The sequence below is a fragment of the Phocoena sinus genome, chromosome 4 (assembly GCF_008692025.1).
Source record: "Phocoena sinus isolate mPhoSin1 chromosome 4, mPhoSin1.pri, whole genome shotgun sequence".
Classification (NCBI taxonomy): Eukaryota; Metazoa; Chordata; class Mammalia; order Artiodactyla; family Phocoenidae; genus Phocoena; species Phocoena sinus.
The window spans coordinates 134376889-134399566 of NC_045766.1; the positions used below are offsets into that span (position 1 = coordinate 134376889).

The 22678-nt window shown below is 45.3% G+C and overlaps 2 protein-coding genes across 5 annotated transcripts in view; both read right to left on the minus strand.

Annotated features, from left to right (window-relative positions):
* The window catches only part of TMEM50B (transmembrane protein 50B), a 44395-nt gene extending 40942 nt beyond the window's left edge, over positions 1 to 3453 (minus strand). For 3 of the 4 annotated variants that reach the window (XM_032629337.1, XM_032629335.1, XM_032629338.1), the window contains exon 1: positions 3301 to 3453. The gene's annotated coding sequence lies outside the window, so the exon portion shown is untranslated. The remainder of the gene's footprint in view (positions 1 to 3300) is intronic. The other variant, XM_032629336.1, reaches the window with a different exon arrangement.
* Positions 3454 to 17515: 14062 nt separating this feature from the next.
* DNAJC28 (DnaJ heat shock protein family (Hsp40) member C28) lies at positions 17516 to 22362 on the minus strand. Its single transcript, XM_032631684.1, is given in 3 exon segments — positions 17516 to 19749; positions 19752 to 20518; positions 22060 to 22362. Coding segments are annotated over 2 exon segments (1158 nt in total). The 5' UTR covers positions 20488 to 20518; positions 22060 to 22362; the 3' UTR covers positions 17516 to 19327.
* Positions 22363 to 22678: the final 316 nt, after the last annotated feature.

Genomic DNA, 22678 nt, shown 5'->3' on the forward strand with positions numbered 1-22678 from the left:
TCTGAGGAAAATAACTTTGTTATCACAGTTTATTTAATGAACAATCCACTGTTAATAAAGACACAGTTTATAGTCCTGTAAGGTTTCAGTTTAACTGCAGAAACTAATAAGGTGTTATGATTTTATAGTCTGGTAGAAATGATTAATCACAAGGTATTATGATTTTGTTGCCCTCTGGAACATTAACCAATTATATCTAACTCAGCAATTTTATTGAGACATTCCTTTCCCTGTGGACTACACAGGTATCTATTTCTTAAATCCTCTTAAAACCAGTTCTTTGTGGGACTTCCCTGGTGGTCTAGTGATTAAGAACCCACCTTCCAATGCAGGGGACTCAGGTTCGATCCTGACTGGGGAACTAAGATCCCACATGCCGCAGGGCAACTAAGCCTGCGGGCGACTAGTGAGAAACCCTAAACAAAGAGCCCTGTGCACTGCAATGAAGATCCAGTGCAGCCAAAAAAAAAAACAAAAAACAGTTCTTTGTGGCACTCTCAATAACTATAAAATAAAACTTTGAAACATGCTATGTGTATGAGAATTTTGTTTTGTTTTTAACACTTCACTCAAAACTAAATATACTGTTTATTGTAAATATTTATATACGTGTGCATATATGTACATGTGTATATTTATTTATTTATGTGTAAAGCTTATTTAAAATTTATTTATTTTCTTTTTCGCCGCGTTGGGTCTTTATTGTTGCTCTCGGGCTTTCTCTAGTTGCAGCGAGCGGGGGCTACTCTTCGTTGTGGTACGTGGGCTTCTCACTGCAGTGGCTTCTCTTGTTGCGGAGCACAGGCTTTAGGCGCATGGGCTTCAGTAGTTGTGGCACGTGGGCTCAGTAGTCGTGGCTCGCAGGCTCTGGAGTGCAGGCTCAGTAATTGTGGTGCACGGGCTTAGCTGCTCCATGACATATGGGATCTTCCTGGACCAGGGCTCGAACCCGTGTCCCCTGCACTGGCAGGCAGATTCTTAACCACTGCGCCAGCATGCAAGCCCTGTAAGGCTTATTTTAAAAAGCAAGGGAAAGACTGGAATTCCCTGGCGGTCCAGTGGTTGGGACTCGGCGCTTTCAGTACCAAGGGCCCGGGTTCGATCCCTGATCGGGGAGCTAAAGTCCCACAAGCTGCACAGCATGGCCAAAAAACAAAACAAAATGAAAGCAAGAAAAGGATTAATTTAAAAAATCAGGGTAGAGGCCACCTCTGGAAGAAAGATGTAAATGTTTCATTTCTTAATTTGGTTGTAGATACAATGTTGATCATTGCAATAATATTATTTAAACTATATATTTATATATAGTCTGTACACGTTTTTTGGCACCTGAGATACATTTTGCAACAAAAGAACATCTGTTACTGTTGGATATTCAAGGGGATAACCACAGGAGAGTATTACACGGCCTCTGTTCAAATTTTCTCTTCCTTAAGGCCTTCTCTATTCATTCCTGCCAAGCTAATCAAATGAGTCAATATAACCTTAAAGTCAACACCATTAAGTGGTAACAAGGTTAATAAATTAACCATTATTTAACCTGGTCCTCAAAATTTTTTTGATCCAGTCTCTAAATATAAAAAGCCATACAGATTCTAAGAAATGCATTTAAATCAAGCAAATTAACTACTGCTTTTAAATTATAAAATCCTTCAAGTTACAAAAAAAGATTCCTGGTAAAAAGAGCACTACCTGAAACTTATCCAACAATGCCCAAAAGATTTTCTTGCAGTAAGTCTTTTAATGGCTAAAACCCAGAAACAACCAAACGTCCATCATTAAGGGACCAATAAAATATATTAGAGTACATCTGAACAGCTGCGTACTGTACAGCACTTTAAAAACGAGGTAGGTGCACATTGATATGGAGACGTGTCCTTATATTAAGTCAGTTGCCCAATAGTATCATGGTACCAACCCCTCCTAGGGACTGGAATTCAGGATGCAAAGTAAAGAAACAAGGAATTCTAACTTTTCACTTGATATACTTCTGTGCTGTTTCAATTTTTACTTGATATTATTCTGTAACATTACAAAAAGAGTTTACAACCTGGATATATTACCGTAATCATTTAAAAAGGGCAGATAAGGATAAACTAATAAGATAAATTCTTTACCTCGCACTCCAGAAGTGAATTCAGAAATGACCAGCCAGTAATGGGCCAAGGAGGATGGGGGAGGGGAAGGTGTGTCTCCGGAAGAGGAACACTGCATCCTCTCCGTGCTCTCATTAACCCAGCTTTTCCTGTCGGGTCGATATTCAAGATAACTTTTGATGTTCATTTTAAGGACGAAGAGGCTTGCAACACTATTATCGGCAAAAAAATGTCTGACGTTTGTTCTACGTCTGAAAACTATGTTTGTCTGAAGATGATGGAAAAGAAGTGTAACAATCCTGGGAGTAAGAGCCTTGGTAATTGTTAAGGAAAGGGATTTATAGCGCAGGTAGGTGAACAGTTTGAGAGAAGAGGTGGGACACTCCGAAGAGAAATCCCAACACACACACACACACACACACTCACGCGCGCGCGCGCGGCGCCAGCAGCGGGGAGGGAGCGAGCACAGTCGATCTCAGCACTGCTTGGGCTTCAAAAGGTCATATATTTACCTTTCAAACTAAGCACCTTCCATTGATTAACTCGGAAGCCAATTTATTGGTTAAAAACCAAAATGGTCTTCCCCAGCACAACTACCTTTGCTACATGGGCAACTCTCTGCTGCTCTTTATCTAAAAGGGCACGAACACTTTATGATTAATACGCGAAAGAAGGTTGACCCTCTTCCATTTCCATTTCACACCTCTGTACCTGACTCTCCTACGGAGAGACTCGGAAAAGAGCGCCGAACACTGAAAACATTCCCAGCTATGGTTCAGAGCAAACGGGAGGGGCGACGAAGCACCTGAGTGGCCCCCTGACGCCCCGTGCGGGCCGCACATCGTCTCCCCACCGCCCCTCGCCCCGGGAAGCTGACAGACTCGAGGCGGAAACCTTTCCAGACCTTCCAGGGAAGCAATTCGATGGTGAGACAACGTGGCGATGCGGCCCGCCCCGGCCGAGCGCCAGCCACGCTCGCCCGAGGGGACGCGGGCTGGTGCGGAGGGGGCGGCGGCGCCCCCGCCCCGCAAAACGCCCGGACGCCCCGCGGACCCGCTCCGCCCGGCGGCGCCTCTCACCGGAGAGGCCGGGCCGGGCATCGCCGCACATCGCAGGCCGGGCCGGACGAGCCGGGGGTGCCTTCCTACGCGCGGGCGGCAAGCGCCAGCCCCTCGCACGCCCCAAACCGGCCTCCCGCACTCACCCGGCTTCCCCGACGTCCAAGCCGACACCAGGCGCGAGCGCAGAGGAGGAGGCGGCTAAGCCGCAGCAGAGCCGGGGTCCTCGGCTCCACCTCAGCCCCCGTGAGCCGGTAGCAGTCCGCGGGCGAAAGCCGAGGGCGCCGGCGGGGCGGGGCGCGGCGCCGTGCGCACCGCAGCAGCCAATCCGCGCGCAGCAAGTGGCCGGCCGGGGCGGGGCGGGGCTCTAGGGGCGGGGCGAGGACGCCACGGGGCGGTGCGAGGGCTCCCGGGTTTTGCCGGCTCTCCGGGAGCTGCCGGCCAGGTTTGGTGTCTGTAAATTAGCGGACGGGTATACCTGGCCACTCATGTTGTCTTCTGGATGGCAGCACAGCTGCGTTCCTGCTCAGGGACTTCAAGTGCAGCATCCGTGAGATCACGTGCAGGGGGAGCCCAAGACCCAGGGGCAGGGGCTCTCTTTGCCTATAGGCCCAGCGGCGTTCACCACCAGCTGCCCAGTGTAGGGCACGTGCTCCAAGAGGGTTCTCAGGAACTGAAGGTCTGTAAAGATGTCCTTTTCTAATCCCCGCCACTCAGAAATGGAGGCCTAGAAAGGTGAAGTTACTTGTCCAAGGCTACCAACTAGTACTGTAACCCGAGGTTACCAACACAACTAACTAGTCTTCTGATTCTGTCCTGAAGCTTTTCCCGGCCATCCACCAGATTTTTGTTTTTCTTATTGTCAGGTCTCTTCCTACTGTATCCTTTAAAGACGCTACATATTGAATTTTCAATGTAACTTCAACAGCCTTTGCAAGCCCCGTCTGTCTAAATTTCCTACGGAATATAAAATGTCATTTAGTTGCTTGGGGGAAAGGCATTGTGTAAGTCCAGTTATTATCAATAGAAATCTAAAACAGCTTTTACCTGAAGTATAATAAAATAAAAGGTTTTGTGTCCCAAGTTATCACAAAAGGCCATCCTCTTCTACTCCTGTTACTCCTATAACTCTTATACGTGTAAGAGGAACAACCCCTAGTTTTTGATATTTTTTCCACTCTCTCTCAGTTCTCATTTTCATGGATACTATTTTTCTATCTTTTATATTTTATATACACTTGCAGTTACATTACCCATCATCCTGATAACATGTGCTAGGATCTAGGTGCCCAATAAATATTTGTTGAATAAATTACTTTTAAAATATGTGCAAACTTAAAATTAGTTAAATTGCTGACCTATGAAAGTTGACTTTTTAAAATAAGTTTTTAGGGACTTCCCTGGCTGTCCAGAGGTTGGAACTCTGTGCTTCCACTGCGGGGGATGCAGATTCAATCCCTGGTCGGGGAACTAGGGTCCCGCAGGCCACAGTGTGGCCAAAAAGTAAGTAAATAAATAAAAGGTTTCAAAATCTATCTTCTTGCGGAGCATAGGCTCCGGACGCGCAGGCTCAGCGGCCATGGCTCACGGCCTAGCCACTCCGCGGCATGTGGGATCTTCCCGGACAGGGGCACAAACCTGCATCCCCTGCATCAGCAGGCGGACTCTCTGCCACTGTGCCACCAGGGAAGCCCTTCTTTTTAGATTATTGTATTAGGGTTAGGTTTGGCTGCATGAAGCAGGGGAAAACAACCAGAAAATAAGAGTGGCTTAAACAAAAATTGGTATTTCCCTCTCAAGTTTTAGAAGTCCAGAGTTAGCCTAGAGCTGGCCGGGCACTTCATGGAGACAGATGCAGCATCCTTGTTGCAGCCAAGAAAGTCACACATGTATTTATTTATGCTTTCAAATATACTTGTATTTGGAAGATATCAGCCTCCATTCCCAATGTCACTTCATGGTCTAAGAGAGCTGCTGGAGCTCTAGCCATTATACTTGCATTCCAACCAGAAGGTGAGAGGAAAAAGGGAACATGCCCTCTCTTTAAGAACCTTTCCCTGGACTTCCCTGGTGGTCCAGTGGTTAAGAATCCACCTGCCAATACAGGGGACGAAGGTTTGATCCCTGGTCAGGAAACTAAGATCCCACATGCTCCGGGGAAATTAAGCTCACACATGCCACAGCTACAGAGCCCTCACGCCTCAAGGAAAGGTCCCGCATGCTACAACTAAGACCCGACACAGCCATAAATAAATAAATAAAGTGGTTGTACTATTTAAAAAAAAAGAACCTTTCCCAAAGTTCGCATATACCATTTCTGCTTTCATTCTGCTGGCAAAAACTTAGTCACTTGGCTACACTAAACTGGAAGGGAGGCTAGAAAATGCAGTTTCAGTACTGAGGAAGAAAGGAAGAATAGATACTGGGGGACAAGTAGAAGTTTCTACCATAGTCTCAAATCTCATCACTGTTTAAAACATTAAGTATTTTAAGATTCTCCTAGATTTTTTACCTTTATTACAGAAGAGTATCTGAGAACAAATGCTTACTCCCATTTATGAAGAAGGATGTTACTGTTGACCTGCCATTAGGATGCACGTGCTTTGAGTTGCCTTCCCAGACGTGACGGGGGACTTGCACTAATGCAGCTTGTTTCTCTATCATTCTGTAAGCCTCTCCTTCACAGAGAGTCAAACATGTATGTAGCTATGCTTTCAAAAATATGGGCATTTGAAAGATATTGGGATTGAGTTGCTGATGTCAACATTTCAGTGTCAGCATTTCAAATGTACTGATTTGAGTCTTTAGTAAACTTGCCGATCAGCTTTAAAAAAACTCCACATATGCCCTCATTCAGTTGGTATTCGATTATCTCTCTACCTAAGCGTGTTTTCTTAAATTCCTATTACCTCCTAGATTCTGGAGTCTTTGTGACTTTGGGACCATTTTCAGGTTTGGGCCAGGACAGGTTCTAAAAGACCTACTTCACCTAAAACTGGACAGGTAGAATCCAGTCCAGTTGGTTCAAACCTACTAAGAGAAAGGAACAATCCAGGCTGTCCTTCACACCAGGTCCCACAGGTTCTGGTTTGTTCTTACTTTCTTGAGGCTGCTTCATGAACTTACTCTAATGGATGGCATTCATGTCCCATCTTTTAAGTACACCAAAGTATACTGCAGGAGCTATGTTATGTAAAGCATATTGTGTAACCATGTACTTCCCAAAATACTGTCTTTCTCTGTAAGCTTATTGGGTTGTGAAACAAAAAGACTTCCTGTTAGTAAGTCAGTTAGAACTGTTGTATTTGGATGAAGTTGACTTGAGACTAAGATTACATTCCTTTGGATCTTAACTGACCCTCTCCTAAAAGGATGGATATTCAGTATCAGTCATCTAGGTAAAAGATGGTCTTTTAGAGGGAAAACAGGATACCAAAGCTTGGAAGATCATTTGATTTAGGCAGAAGAGGAAACACTTCTTTCTGGAGTCTAGACTCTGATGACAGTGGATACATTTATCACTTGGTTTCTTTCAGTTACAAATAACATAAAAAAACAGTCTCAAACTGGCTTTTTAGAATAGTAAAAACAAACAAACAAACAAAAAACCTAGTTTTAGAACAGAAAAAGTGGGACATAATCTCAGTTTAAATAGAGATACATACAGAGAAAATGAGAAGTATGATACTCTCACAAATGAGTCAGGATTTTTTATGTGTCATGTTAAAATAACCATCTATGTTGTGACACAGGAAGAGGTGGTGATGAAATATTACAAGTACTGTATGTCAAGGATATATTCAGACACCAGTGTTTAAAAGACTGATATGGAGACAAATTCTTCAGTGGGTAACAGGGAACAGAGGATGGGCCAGAAAAATATACAGTAGTATAGTAGTATAAGAAGCCATAAAGGGACTTCCCTGGAGGTGCGGTGGTTAAGAATCTACTTGCCACAGGTTCAATCCCTGGTCCAGGAAGATCCCACATGCACCACAACTACTGAAGCCCGGGCACTCAAGGACCCACGTGCCACAACTACTGAGCCCGCGTGCTGCAGCTACTGAAGCCGGCGTGCCTAGAGCCTGTGCTCCGCAACAACAGAAGCCACCGCAATGAGAAGTCCACGCACTGCAGCGAAGAGTAGACCCCACCCGCCACAACTAGAGAAAGCCCGCCTGCAGCAACAAAGACACAATGCAGCCAAAAATAAATAAAAATTTTTTTAAAAAAGCCCTAAAGAAGTTAGATGGAAGGTCTCTGGGGACAGTATAAGACAGAAATACAATAGGTGACCCCAAAATTAATAAATCATTTCAACACATAATTTTTATAATAGATTGACTTTAGTTATACTAGAAGGGTAACACATATGAAATGTTTTTTAAACAACCCTTATTGATGAAATTAATGAGATTACTGAATTTCATGTATGTCTTCTGTATTAGTTATCTATTGCTATCTAGCAAATTATCCCAAAACATCAGCAACTTGAAACATCAACTATTTATCTATAATCTTGTACAATTTCTGAGGGTCAGGAATCTGAGAGCAGCTTAGTTGAGTTGTTCTGGCTCAGGATTCCTCATGAGCTTATAATTAAACTGTGAGCTGGGGCTGCAGACATCTGAAGACTTGCCTGAGGATCTACTTCCCATAAACCTTACTTACATGGCTGTTGGCTGGAGACCTTGGTTCCTGAGTATATGTGCCTCTCCACAAGGCTGCCTCAAGATATGGCAACTGACTTCACTCAGAGTGACTGATCTGAGAGAGAGTGAGAGCAGGAAGCTTCTAGCCTCAGAAGAGATATACCATCATGTTTGCTCTATTGTGGGAGAGTGCTACACAAAAAAATGTGAATATCAGAAAGGGGATTTTTAGGGGCGTCTTGGACACTAGCTATGACCTCCACTAATTTAATAACACTTGCTTCTAAATTAAAAGGGATCTCTGATCTCCTCTGGTACATATTTGCCTTCAGCACTGCAAATGCAAGCTCCAGTAGGCATGTAGTACTGGTAATTCTAATGCCATAAGCCATGGTGCCATGTTTTTCTAAAATGAGGTACAACTCTCGGTAATATTCCCAAGAAAATGAAGTACAATTTTCACAGTAGTTGTATTTATGGGAAAAAATGAGTGTATTTAAAATCATGCAAAATTATGTCATATTTGTATGTAAAATATAATCCCATTCTAGGCTTAGATGACTATAAACAGAGTATTCACCCACATGAATGTCTGGTGGGACATTTGAATGTTGAGCAGGACACGGAACAATTCCTCATTTTGGTCAACCACCTGTACATTGCAAAACACCCGACATCCCTGGCCTCACCTCCTGAATGCCTGTGGTCAGGGGTGATATTTGAAATACTTAACAAGTAGGGACTTCCCTGGTGGCGCAGTGGTTAAGAATCTGCCTGCCAATGCAGGGGACATGGGTTCAAGCCCTGGTCTGTGAAGATTCCACGTGCCGCGGAGAAACTAAGCCCATGCACCACAACTACTGAGCCTGCGCTCTAGAGCCCGCGAGCCACAACTACTGAGCCCACGTGCCACAACTACTGAAGCCTGCGCACCTGGAGCCCGTGCTCCGCAACAAGAGAAGCCGCTGCAATGAGAAGTCCATGCACCGCAATGAAGAGTAGCCCCCGCTCACCGCAACTAGAGAAAGCCCATGTGCCACAACGAAGACCCAACGCAGCCAAAAAAAGTAAAAGAAGAAGAAGAAAAAAGAAATACTTAACAACTAGGATTCACAGAGGTAGCAAACAGATGTATGGCTACCAAGGGGGAAAGGGAGAGGGGGAAAGGGGAGGGGGAAAGGGGAGGGGGAAAGGGGAGGGGGAAAGGGGAAGGGAAGAGGGAGAGGGGAAGGGGGAAAGGGGAGGGGGAAAGGGGAAGGGGGGAGGGGAGGGGGAGAGGGGAGGGGGAGGGGAGGGGGAGAGGGGAGGGGGAGGGGAGGGGGAGGGGGGAGGGGAGGGGAGGGGGGAGGGGAGGGGGAGGGGAGGGGGGGAGGGGAGGGGAGGGGGGGAGGGGAGGGGGGAGGGGAGGGGGGAGGGGAGGGGGAGGGGAGGGGGAGGGGGGAGGGGAGGGGGAGGGGAGGGGGAGGGGGAGGGGGAGGGGGGAGGGGGAGGGGGAGGGGAGGGGGAAGGGGAGGGGGGAGGGGGAGGGGGAAGGGGAGGGGGGAGGGGGGAGGGGAGGGGGAGGGGGGAGGGGAGGGGGAGGGGGAAGGGGGAGGGGGAAGGGGGAGGGGGGAGGGGAGGGAGAGGGGGAAGGGAGAGGGGGGAGGGGGAGGGGGAGGGGGAGGGGGAAAGGGGAGGGGGGAGGGGGAGGGGGAGGGGGAGGGGGAAAGGGGAGGGGGGAGGGGGGAGGGGAGGGGGAGGGGGGAGGGGAGGGGGAGGGGGAAGGGGGAGGGGGGAGGGGAGGGAGAGGGGGAAGGGAGAGGGGGAAGGGGGAGGGGGGAGGGGAGGGAGAGGGGGAAGGGAGAGGGGGAAGGGAGAGGGGGGGGAGGGGAGGGGGGAGGGGAGGGGAGGGGGGAGGGGAGGGGAGGGGGGAGGGGAGGGGGGAGGGGAGGGGGAGGGGAGGGGGGGAGGAGGGGGGAGGGGGGAGGAGGGGAGGGGGGAGGGGGGAGGGGGAGGGGGAGGGGAGGGGAGGGGAGGGGGAGGGGAGGAATTGGGAGATAAGGATTGATACATATACACTACTGATACTATGTATAAAATAAATAACTAATGAGAACATATTGTATAGCACAAGGAGCTCTACATAATGCACTGTGGTGACCTGAATGGGAAGGAAGTCCAAAAGGGAGGGGATACATGTATATGTATGGCTGATTCATTTTGCTGTATAGTAGAAACTGACACTGACACAGCATCGTAAAGCAACTATACTCCAATCAAAATTATTAAAAATAAAGCTAGGATTCCATGGACTTACCAACCAATCAGAATAGGTGCCAGCCAGCATGACATACTGGTCCAAATGGGCTAAACAGAAGCTCAGCCAGTGGTGCCCCTCTAATCATCTTGTCAACTGAAAATTCTCCCACAAATTTCCAAAACGTCCTCTCGGGGGCAGTAATGCCTCTGCTGAGAACCACTGATTTACCACTGAGGACCACACCCTGCACCCAGCATTTCATGTTCATCTTTTCAAAGGATTACAACAATCCTCATTTGACAGGTGAGAAAACGGAAGCCCAAGAAGGTCTCATAGCTAGCGAGTGGAAAACCCTGGATCTGAGTTCAAGTCTCTCGAACTCTGAAGCCCATTCATTTCCTGTCCCCTACATCACATTTCCTCTTGCTCATTGGTGTTACAGTTAGTCAGGGAGGCAGGGACCTCGAGGGAAATAAAGGACAAGAATAATAATCCAGCTAGAAAACCCACTGAATCCCACCTACTATACAGCACAGGGAGCTCTACTCCATACATATTGTAATGACCTATATGGAGAAGGAAGTTTTAAAAAGATTGGATATATGTGTATGCATAACTGATTCACTTTGCTGTACACCTGAAACTAACATAACATTGTAAATCAACTATACTCCAATAAAAATTAAAATAAAAAAAAACCCCACACACTGAATGCAAAGCAGTCCCAGGAACCTCAGTGTCTGGAGTTCTGGAATCTTCACTCAGTAATGTGATCTGCTCCAGTTTCCTCTCTGCCAACACCATAGCTTGGTGTGTGGGTAACAACAGGGATCTGGAATCAGACCAACTATAGTCAGTCTGGATTCAAATCCCAACTCTGCCACTTCCTAGCTGCATGCCAAGTTATTTCATCTGTGCCTTAGTTTCTCCGTCTCTCAGAAACAGTTAATAATAATACCTATGTCATAGGATTGTTGTGAAGATTTAGTTAACGTAAGGAAGGTGTTCAACAAGTGTGGGCTTTTGTCACCTTCTCTGTATCTCATACCTCATGGCTCGTTATTACGCCCTGTCACCTTCCTGATTCATGATAACTTCAGCTTGCGTTTGCCCTCTCGATGCTTTGTCATCTATCTCTGTGTAAACTTGCACTGCTATTTATTTCATTTGCTCCGTATTGGTTAGTTCTACTTTCCATGAGAGCATACAACAATCTCATGCTGGTTTAACAGATAATGAGATAGAGCTATATGTGTTGAATTGGAAAAATCTTGAAGATATATTAATAGGCAGGTGAAGAAAAACATAAGAATATGTATAGTGTGCTCACATTTGTGTATTTTTGTGAAAGCAATGGAGAGACAGTGTGGGTATATAAATCACATAAGGTTGACCCTTCAACAGCTCAGGCGTTAGGGGTGCTATGCAGTCAAAAATCCAAGGATAACTTGGATTTGGTTTCACACCCCAGATTCAACCAACTGTGAATCGTGCAGTACTGTAGTACGCATTTATTGAAAAAAAATCCACATATAAGTGAACCTGCACAGTTCAAACCTGTGTTGTTTGAGGGTCAACTGTGCAGAAATTTTTGAAAGGATATTGTAGTAGCAGGATAATGCCCCCCCAAATATGTCCTAATCCCAGAATCTCTGAATATGTTATGTTACATAGCAAAGGGAAATTAAATTTGCAAATGGAATTAATGTTGCTAGTCAACTTTTTTTTTCTTTTTCATTTTTAATTTAATTTTTGTTTTGTATTGGAGTATAGTTGAATTACAATGTTGTGTTAGTTTCAGGTGTACAGCAAAGTGGTTCAGTTATACATATACATATACCCACTCCTTTTTAGATTCTTTTCCCGTATACGTTATTACAGGATATTGAGTAGAGTTCCATGTGCTATATAGTAGGTCCTTGTTGATTATCTATTTTTTTTTTTTTTTTTTTTTTGCGGTATGCGGGCCTCTCACTGTTGTGGCCTCTCCTGTTGCGGAGCACAGGCTCCGGACGCGCAGGCTCAGCGGCCATGGCTCACGGGCCCAGCTGCTGCCGCGGCATGTGGGATCTTCCTGGACCGGGGCACGAACCCGTGTCCCCTGCATCGGCAGGTGGACTCTCAACCACTGCGCCACCAGGGAAGCCCGATTATCTATTTTATACATAGTAGCATGTATATTCAACTGATTTTTTTTTTAATTAATTAATTTATTTATTTTTGGCTGCTTTGGGTCTTTGTTGTTGTGCACGGGCTATCTCTAGTTGCGACGAGCGGGGCTACTCTTCGTTGAGGTGCACGGGCTTCTCATCGTGGTGGCCTCTTGTTGCAGAGCACAGGCTCCAGGCATGCAGGCTTCAGTAGTTGTGGCACGTGGGCTCAGTAGTTGTGGCTCACAGGCTCTAGAGTGCAGGCTCAATAGTTGTGGCGCACGGGCTTAGTTGCTCCACAGCACGTGGGATCCTCCCGGACCAGGGCTTGAAACCATGTCCCCTGCACTGGCAGGCGGATTCTTAACCACTGTGCCACCAGGGAAGCCCCTCAACTGACTTTAAAATAGGGAGATTATGCTGGGTGATCTGGATAGGCCCAGTGTCACCACAAAAGTCCTTAAAAGTGAGAGAGGGAGGCAGGATAGTCAGAATCGTGTGACATGAGAAGGACTCCACCTGCTGTTGCTGGCTTTGAAGACAGAAGAAGGGGCTACAAGCCAAGGACACAGGCAGCCTCTAGAAGCTGAAAAAGCAAGGAATCAGATACTTCTCTAGAGCCTCCAGAAGGAATGAAGCCCTGCCAGCACTTTGATTTTAGCCCAGTAAGATCCACCTTGGACTTCTGGCCTCTAGAACTGTAAGATTATACATTTGTGTTGTTTAAGCCTCTAAGTTTGCAGTCATTTGTTACAGCACCCATAATACAGATAAGCAAGAAACTGTTGATGAGGATTAGTTCTGGGAAGTAGGCTCAGGAGGTCTGGATCTGGGGGAGTCTGGGGTAAAGAGGAGCTCACTTGTTTATTGCCTATCCTTTTTCATTGATTGGATTTTTTACTATATACATACAAATTTTTAAAATAATCTTCTTCCCCCAAATAAAGAACCTTACCTGTTGAACTATGTAACACCTCATCATCCAGTTGTTGATGATGATTGGCCCTGTCCTCAGGCCAATGGCTTTGGCCCCTGTGGGACTGTGGGCAGGCAGGCACTGTAATCGATACATTTAGAATGAGTATCTTCCAAACCTCTCAGGATACTCAAGTCCATAAAAGTGGGACCCAGAGGCATGCACACGTGCTCTGCCTTCCTCTGCCAGCTCCCTGTGTCCAGAAGGCCATGGAATCATGACTTCTTAGGATGCTTTTTCTTAGGGTTGGAGAAAAGAAAGAGAAGAGAGGGCAGGTAGGTTCCCTAGACCTGAGTTTCCCCACAGGCTGTGGGCAACAGGATGTGTAACGGGAAACAATGGGAATTGACATCACGACTACTGCTTGATCACCTGCTGAGTTTTAAAGTAAAAAGTCTGTATGTGTAATTAAAGACCACTCTCTCTCAGTCATTTTCACAAAATGTGCATTTGTTTTTATCTGGTTTTTCTCCACTTTGTGGATTCTTGTTTAGGTAAGGCCACTGCTCAGTTTGGTAAGAATAGCTATCTGTTGTAAGAAAGACACAGTAACAAAGGCCTGGGAATACTAGCAAAGTTTCGTGGGGTTTTGGCAGAAACTGGTAAGTAATAATCAATTTTTGCTGCAGCCATAAAAGCATCTAAAATAAAATTCTTAAAACATTGGCAGTCATTTCTCTGCTTAACACAATTTAAAATAGTTCTCGGGGTGTGTGTGTGTGTATGTGATGAATTGGGAGATTGGGATTGACATATATACACTAATATGTATAAGGTGGATAACTAATAAGAACCTGCTGTATAAAAGATAAAATAAAATTTAAAACTTCAAAAAAAAATTAAAACATAAAATAGTTCTCATTTCCTATGCTTCTGAAGATATTTCTTGCCTATAGAAAAGTAGCAAGCAACCTACCAAAAGCAGAACCCCTCTGCGTTGTCCTTTACTGTTTTCTTTTCTTAATAAAAGCTTCCATATGCCATAAAATTCACTCCTTTAAAAGGCACAGTTCCATGGTTCTTGGGACTTCCCTGGCGGTCCAGCAGTTAAGACTCCCCCTTCCACGGCAGGAGGCGCGCGTTTGATCCCTGGTCAGGGAACTAAGGTCCACCATGCCGTGTGGCGTGGCCAAAAAAATAAAAAAAATAAAAATAATAAAAAAATAAAAGGCACAATTCCATGGTTTTCACTATGCTCACAGAGTTGTACAACCACTACCACAGTCAATTTCAGAACATTTTCATCACCCCCCAAAAGAAAACCTGTCACCATTAGCAGTCACTCATTTCCTTACAGCCCTAGGCAAGCACTGATCTACTTTCTGTCTCTATAGACTGGCCTACTCTGGACTTTTCATACAAATGGAATCATACAATTTGTGGTCTTTCTTGACTGCCTTCTACATTTTCATTTAAAGCCTGCAGCTAGCTGAAGATGTGACAGAGAAATTTCAGTCAATGCAGGAAACTGACTGAAACTGGCAAGATTTGCTTTGAAATCAGTACTTCCCCAAGAGAAGAACTATGGAACTTTTTTTTCAACAAATCTTAAAAATAATAAAAACTTCTGTTTATTATTATATTAGCACAACAGGGTACATAATTTAATACTTAGGATGGAGTGCTCATCGCGTTTCATTGACCACACAGGATTTTTTACGTACAATAGATCATTGAATCCTCATAAGAAGCATTCCTGTTTACACCTGAGAAACCTGTAGGTCCGTGAGGTTTGATCACGGATCATACACCTGCAAAGCGGCAGAGCTGAAAGTTTAATGAGTCCACGTGTCCCAGGCCCTACAATCTAGTGTATAGTGCCTGTTTATCCCCAAACCATGAAATTCCCATGATCTCATCCGTATCGGTCACATTTCTTAGTTGCAAATGGCAGTCCTGCCTCTAGCCGGATTAAGCAGAAAAGGGATTTATTAAAGGACACTGGAAGTTTGGGGAGGGTGGAGAACTGGCTCAAGGTTGTTTCCAGGAACAATGCCTAAAACCACACTGAAGAACTGGGCTGGTGAAAAAACCAGGAATGGCTGCGGCCACCATGCACTAGAAGCCAGGAACTTGAGTGCCACTGCCACCAACATTGACGCCACTTCTGGGCCAGCAGCTCCACCTGGCAGCCACTGCCTTCCTGTACCAGCCAAGTGGAACTTTCACAGAGAACCAACGCATTTCCTCCCATGCCTCGTTCTGAACACGTCTCCCAAGGACAAGTCTTGTTGGCAGTCTAGGTCAGGCACCCATTTCTGAGCATATTTAAGTGAACTCAGATTTTCTCTCCTGCCAAGACCAACTTCAAAGGTCTGACTTCCTGTGCTAAGAACCAAGTCCTCCTCAGATGAATGACAGATGCCATCATCAATATGGGTGGACTATTTGGAAGATGATGGGCAACCAAAAGTACAATTGTCTACTATCCATTTAAGCAAAGTTCACTGGGAATCTTGGGGCTCGGCTGGGCCAATTATGGCATAAACTGTGGTTGAATGGAGGAGCTGAGAGGATGAGGCCATGGAACCAGGTTCCCCTGCAGGATAAAACCACAGAGAGCACAGAGGCCCAGCTATAAATGCCAAAGCCAAGTTGCCACTGGACCATATGCTCCTCAATACAAGGTCCTCTTGGTGCACCAGGAAAGACCTCCCACCTCCTACACACACAACTGTGAGTAGGTCTCTTGTAACAATCTTAATCTTACTGGAGTGTATTCAGATGTTATCTGTCCTGTTGAAACCTTCAGGTAGGATCTGCCACTTAGTGGGGCTGGGGGGACATCAATCACCTAGGGAAGATGTGGGTCTTTGAGCAGGAAGCCAGACCTTTGAAATCAGTCTTGGCAGTAAAGGAAGTCCCTTAAGACAGCAGTCAGCAACCTTTCTGGCACCAGGGACCGGTTTTGTGGAAGACAAGTTTTCCATGGACTGGGGCGGTGGGGGTGGGGAGGGGGAGGGGATGGTTCAGGGCTCAGGCGGTAATGTGAGCGATGGGGAGCGGTGGGGAGCGATGGGGAGCGATGGGGAGCGGCAGATGAAGCTTCACTCGCTCGCCCGCTGCTCACCTCCTGCTGTGCAGCCCGGTTCCTAACAGACCTCGGACCGCTACTGGTCCGCAGTCTGGGGGTTGGGGACCCCTGCCTTAAGACCTTACTTTCCTAGCCTAGATTTGGGGGAGGAGAGGCATGCTGAGGGCACTTGAGGGCCCTGCCAAAAGTGGAAGAGGGGTGTGCTCTTTCCCTCCCCAGCAGGCTGGGGACTGGGCTCAGAGGCAAACTGGAGAGGGTCACAAGCTGTATCATCCCATCCTAGGGACTGTCTTCCTTTCTTTTCTGTCATCCCTGAGCCTTGAGGAAAGCTGTGTTTGGATGTTCCAGTCTGGTCTCAGCCAGGCAAGAGGTATTATGACAACACCTCTGGGTCTGCCCTTAGGCCAGAGAAGGAGAGGAAGCCCAGTACCCCCGCCCAGCCCCCACCCCTGGAGCTAGGTCGCAGTGGTAGCAGGAATACCAAGCAAAGTGAGTATCTGAGGGCTACATTTGGGGGTGAGGCATCCTTTTGCTGCACCCCACCCCAGTTACTGATTTCTGAGAATCCAGATGGTGGAATGGTGGATTGCCTTGCAGGACTTCAGTAACCGCATGTTGAATGAACAGAACTTTGTCGAAAAGGAAAATCAGTACTTCTAGGAACAGGCAAATCAGCATGGGTTGTGCCTGGGAGGTATTGGAAATGTCCCAGAAGGTGGCTGAGGCCCAGGGATGGGGACTCAGGCAGTTGGTAGCAGGGAGGTATGGCCCCAGCCATATAGACAACGTTACAGGGGACACCCATCTCTAGGAGGGGTACCCCCCAAACCAGGGCTATATCCTGGGAGCACGATGAAGAAAATGAATAATAATGTAGTAGTTCTATCAAGGAACTTAAAACTATAGTCCTGAGGGACCAGACTACTGACTGAGGCCGAACCTCAGGCACACAGAACAAGGACACAACTCAGAGATAAAAGCCTGTGATCTGTGATCTGAGGATCTATCCTCAAGCTGTTGGGTCACCAACATCCATGAGATGTTACGGAAAAACCGGAACAAACTTTTTGGCTAACACGATACATCAAAACAGAGGTAAGTGTCAGACTCCGATTCCACAAACTCCAACGAACCGCCCCAAATCTTTTTTTCTGGCCTGGAACGTAGTTATTTAAATAAGTGAATCTGTTTTTACATAGGCAAATTTGCCTTCTTAACAAGAATAGTCAAAAAAAAAAAAAAAAAGAATAGTCCACGTCTCAGTCAGTTTTAACATTATCCATAAAAAAGACAAAAAAGATTAACTTAGATGGCCAGGCAAAAATATGCTTTTTATTACTATTAGTTGTTTATAGAACAATCATTAAAATTAACTTCAATCATTAAAGTTAAAATTAACTTTAAAATTAACTTTATTAATTAACCTTATTAACTTTATTAATATAGACAACATTTACAAACATAAAGTGTGCTGTGCTGAAATTAGGAATTACTGGAGTTTCCTGATAACTTTGACTTCTCATTATCTAATAGCAAAAATGGTTTCATTCATATATGTTGCTGCAATGTAATTAGGTATCTAATTCTAATATTTAAAAAGATTCACAGAATCATAGCCTTCTAAAATGTTTTGGAACTATAGCTTTTATTATAAACTCTTATTTCACACTGTTCACAATTGTATTTAGAATAATATATCATTGCAGAAGCTAATGATAACTCATTCAATAAAGTAATGACATGCCAATTAATGCCCCATCATGTAAGCAGAAAGGTCTGAAATTTCCTTTTGAAGATGTAATTTTATTGAACTATCACACACTTTACAAAATAACTTGTTCTTCCAAAATCAGAGGGGCAAGTGACATGCTTCTGAGGCACTTCCATAGTACAGTGCTCCGAATTAAATAAGGAAACAGACCTGCTCCTTTTGACCACTCTCCATTATCCTCTAGTTGCCCTATTCTGTGAATAGGCAGTTACACAAACCTAAAGAATTCAGGTCTTTCTGAAAGTGGTTGAGACACAATCTCATGGATGTCAATCTCCTGTCATTTGCCAAAGGTGCAAATGGGTACTGTATCTTTGTTTATTAAAGGGTTCCTAAGACAGGAAATTGGATCCCTAAGACAGTAAACTGAGATTTTCATATCACTGAAAAAGCCTCTGGGGAGTTTGATACATAACAAAGAAAGGCTTCAGGTAGGTTTATGTAAACCTAACACTTCAACTCTGATTAGAGATGAAGCCAAAAATGATACCTTGTTTCCACTGAGCCCAAGGATTTTTTTTCCCCCACCTCTGAAAGGTCTGAAAATACTTTCAAACTCTTTAAAAGTGGACATTGGAGTCTATTTCTAGAATAGCTAAATCAGCTAGCTTGGCTGATGGATCTGTGCTGCTAATGGCTCATGAAGTTAGGCAGGAAAAAGTACAACCAAGATATTTGGTGGTTTCTTTATTCAGTACCCAGAGAGAAGGGCTTTATAAAAAAGAAGAGTGTCATAACTCCACTAGGCTAATTTTCTGATCTTAACATTTCCAACCATATAGAGAATGTCCCAAAAGTCTTAGAAAAATTTGTGCTTTAATAACCTCAGGTGTATAAATGCAGCAAACTTGTGAAAAACATACATCATTTGGAGGTTTAGTTGCCTACATTCCATACTTCTTTCATTTTGTGACCTCTCATGATACATTCTTAGTTGTTGTTGAAGTACCTATGTTTGAAGATGGCAAACAACAAATGTTTTTAAATTAGAGTTTAAAACTGCACTAAGACTTTGGAATACCCTTTATGATTCCCAGCCTGAGTCCCTATCCTAAATCCTTTCACCTGATGACCGACATTTACGAACTGAAATGTATTAAATTGTTTCCTTATAAGTAAGTTCTCCTCTTGTTTTGCCATATTCTCAGAGCAAAGCTGGTTGAATATTTCTCTGACTTAGTTTTTTACAGCTCTCTCATCTACACATCACTGGAGACGTGACTTGTTTTGTGAAAAGTACAGAGGCACACAGTTCTCAGACTCTTGTGTTATAGAAAGAAATCTCAGCCTCTATGTGTGATGTCAGTACTACTGAAAATGATTGGGGGCAGTTCTGTGAACAATGAGATGGTCATGTTTTAATAAACTGCCACACATTCATCCAGTTAAAGAAACCTGTCTTGACTCCAGGTGTTTTCTCTTCTTCTCCCTGATCAAAGTTATTTGGGTTTTTATCTGTGACTTCTTGTGTTTTCATAAGCGTCTCATATATTTCCTGGGCTCTGGCAATTTCTTTCTGGGCATCAAAATGGACTTTTTGCCTGGTCAGAAGGGGAACAATTAAATTAAAGTCATTAATTCGCTTGTTTAGTTTTTTGATGTTTTCTTGAAACTGCTCACAAACTTGGTTCCACTGTTTCTGTTCAGTTGGTGTCATTGGATTCCCAAGTTTTTTCCTTGACACTAAAATTGCCTCTCTGAGTTGATCAATAGTATCCTTTATTTCCTTTTGCATTAGGATCCATTCTGGTTGGTAGCCATTATCTATCAATATCTGTTCAGGTTGTGAGTCATGGGATCAATATATGAACAGCCAGAAAACTTTTTTAGAGGTTTTCCTTTCCCACTGAGATTGTCAAAGTCTCCTTTTGCCATTGATTCCTGAATGAGATCCTCCACCAAACGTTCTATTGCTTGAGTTATCTTTTGTTCCTTACTGTGTCTTACATCTTTAACAGTTACACTATCGGTGAAATACTGGCTTTGCAGTTTCTGCTTTTGGTATTCCATCACTTGCTCAGTTGCACGGTCTGCTCTAAAGTGCCTATACTGCTTCTCTCGTTGACTTGGAGTCCCAAAACCAATACCCTCAAAACTTAAATAATGCCGGTGTTGGGGTGTGTTATATTTGAATTTTTTTTCTTCTTCTTCTGTTTCTTCAACTTTACTCTGTCTGGCATTTGTTTGTTCTATCACGTGGGAAAGCACCTTCCTATAAGCTTCTTCGATCCTTATAAATGTTGCAGAATCAGCAGTATTAGAGCCACCATCTGGATGGTATTGCTTGGCAAGCTTATGAAAAGATTCCCTGACGTCATCTGCAGAGCATCCTTCATCCAGATTCAGCAGCCTATAATATTCTCTCATATTCTTTTTGGATTTATGAGTTGACATCATTCTAGTTCTAATGACACCAAGATATGGACCCATTTTCATTCGATTAGGAATCACTGAAGCATTTATCAGATGAGATCTTAAGATTTGAGCCATCATCGCATACACTGTGTTCATTATTGTACCCAGAGTTCTTCCTAGCAATGATCTATAAAACGACAACAAATATCGGGTGAAGACAGTTGTATTATCAGCTAAATTCATATTTTCAGAAATAAGGATTAAATTACAGTACAACAAGGGGTAGTTCTTTCTAATGCTGCTGCCAAAATTCTTGTAGCTATATTCCGCTTATGTTAGCAGAGAAATGGAAGTTGATGATGCTTTGCATTAACATATTATGATATAATCTGGATTCTACTCCTCACTAACTAACCACAGAATTTTAGAGCTGGCAAGTTCTGAGAGATCATCTAGTCCAATCTTCTCATTTTGTGAGAAAATGTAGGCTCAGAAAGTTAAGCAACATAACCAAGTCCCACAGCAAGTTGTAAGCAAAATGGTTAGGGTTAGGGCACAATAAGCCCCTTGCTTAATTGTCTGTATCCCCAGCAGATTATAAATTTCATTGGCACCACTATTTCTTTAGTTAGTGAGTGTATCATTGTCTTTATCGTCCCAAGGAGTCCTGTCATGAGAAGACATACGTGAAACAATCAGAGAACATGACAAAGTATGTACCTAGTCTGACACTAAATTGAATAGAATCAAGTGTCCAAAAAACTTTAAGCTCTACAGCTTGTTAGGAAGGAGCTATCTGCTGCATGCCGGAAAACCAAGATGAAAGGTGAGGCCTCCCAATATGTTCGCTATTATTTTAAAAATGCACAGTATAGGGCTTCCCTGGTGGTGCAGTGGTTAAGAATACGCCTGCCAATGCAGGGGACACGGGTTCGAGCCTTGGTCCAGGAAGATCCCACATGCTTCGGAGCAACTAAGCCCGTGCGCCACAACTACTGAGCCCGTGAGCCACAACTACTGAGCCCATGTGCCACAACTACTGAGCCCACGTGCCACAACTACTGAAGTCTGCGCACCTAGAGCCTGTGCTCTGCAACAAGAAGCCACCGCAATGAGAAGCCCGTGCACTGCAACCAAGAGTAGCCCCCGCTCGCCACAACTAGAGAAAGCCTGCAGGCAGCGACGAACACCCAACACAGCCAAAAATAAATAAATTTATTAAAAAAAAATACACGGTAGGGCTTCCCTGGTGGCGCAGTGGTTGGGAGTCCGCCTGCCGATGCAGGGGACACGGGTTCATGCCCCGGTCCGTGAGGATCCCACATGCCGCGGAGCGGTTGCGCCCGTGAGCCATAGCCGCTGGGCCTGCGCGTCCGGAGCCTGTGCTCCGCAACGGGAGAGGCCACAGCGGTGAGAGGCCCACGTACCGCAAAAAAAAAAAAAAAAAAACCAAAACAACCAAAAAAAATCACGGTATAGTACAGAAGAAAGTCTTGTACACAGATAATGGCAGTGAAATGCTGGAAGTGGTTTAACTGAAAACTGTATTTTGATGTATAAACGCTAAAACTGAGCTCCTGGGGACTCCAATTTTCCGTACAACTGGGGTCTGGCAGTTTCAGAGTTGATGGGCATAGTAGTGATTGTGCGAACTGTGGCCGTCGTGGGGGAGTGGTCAGTCCCAACCCGGGACACGTCCCGCCCCGCCCCGCCCCGCCCCCTACTCACCTCAGATGCTGGGAAGGGGCTCAACGGCTCCCGCCCCCATGCTACGCCTGTGCGCATGCGTGGACGATGGGCCCTTCACTCCTCAGGCTTCACCGCCGTGGCCGGGGACAAGTGTCTCCGCTGGACTAGACCACCTGCGTTTTACACTGAGGGAACCCTCGGGGTGCAGAGGGCAGTATTATACCTAAAAGGAACAGATGTCCTACCTTATCAGGGAACCCCAGAATCTCTTTTAAAACGAACTCTTCCCAAGAGGGCACGAGCAGGACATTTCAAGATGATACGCCTCGCCCCAGACAATCTGCTCCACCTACGCCCCCACCTCGGGTGGGAGGTGGCTCGATCGACGGGGATTCTGGGAGCTGTAGTTTTCCGGGAAGTGCGGCGCGCGCAGAACTCTGCCGCGCGCCTGCGCCTGCGCCTGCGTCTGCCAAGAGGAAGGCGCGGGTAGAGCCGGGCTCCGAGAAGGTCGCCGTGGAGGTGGTGGAGACGTAGGAGTTACCGTAGGCGAGTGTAGGTTGGGATCCTTCAAGTCCTAGTGGGTCGGAGGGCAGTGGCCCTCGGTAAATTGTTTTTTGAGGAGGCGAAAACAAGTGCGTTTCCCCGAACGGCACCTGAA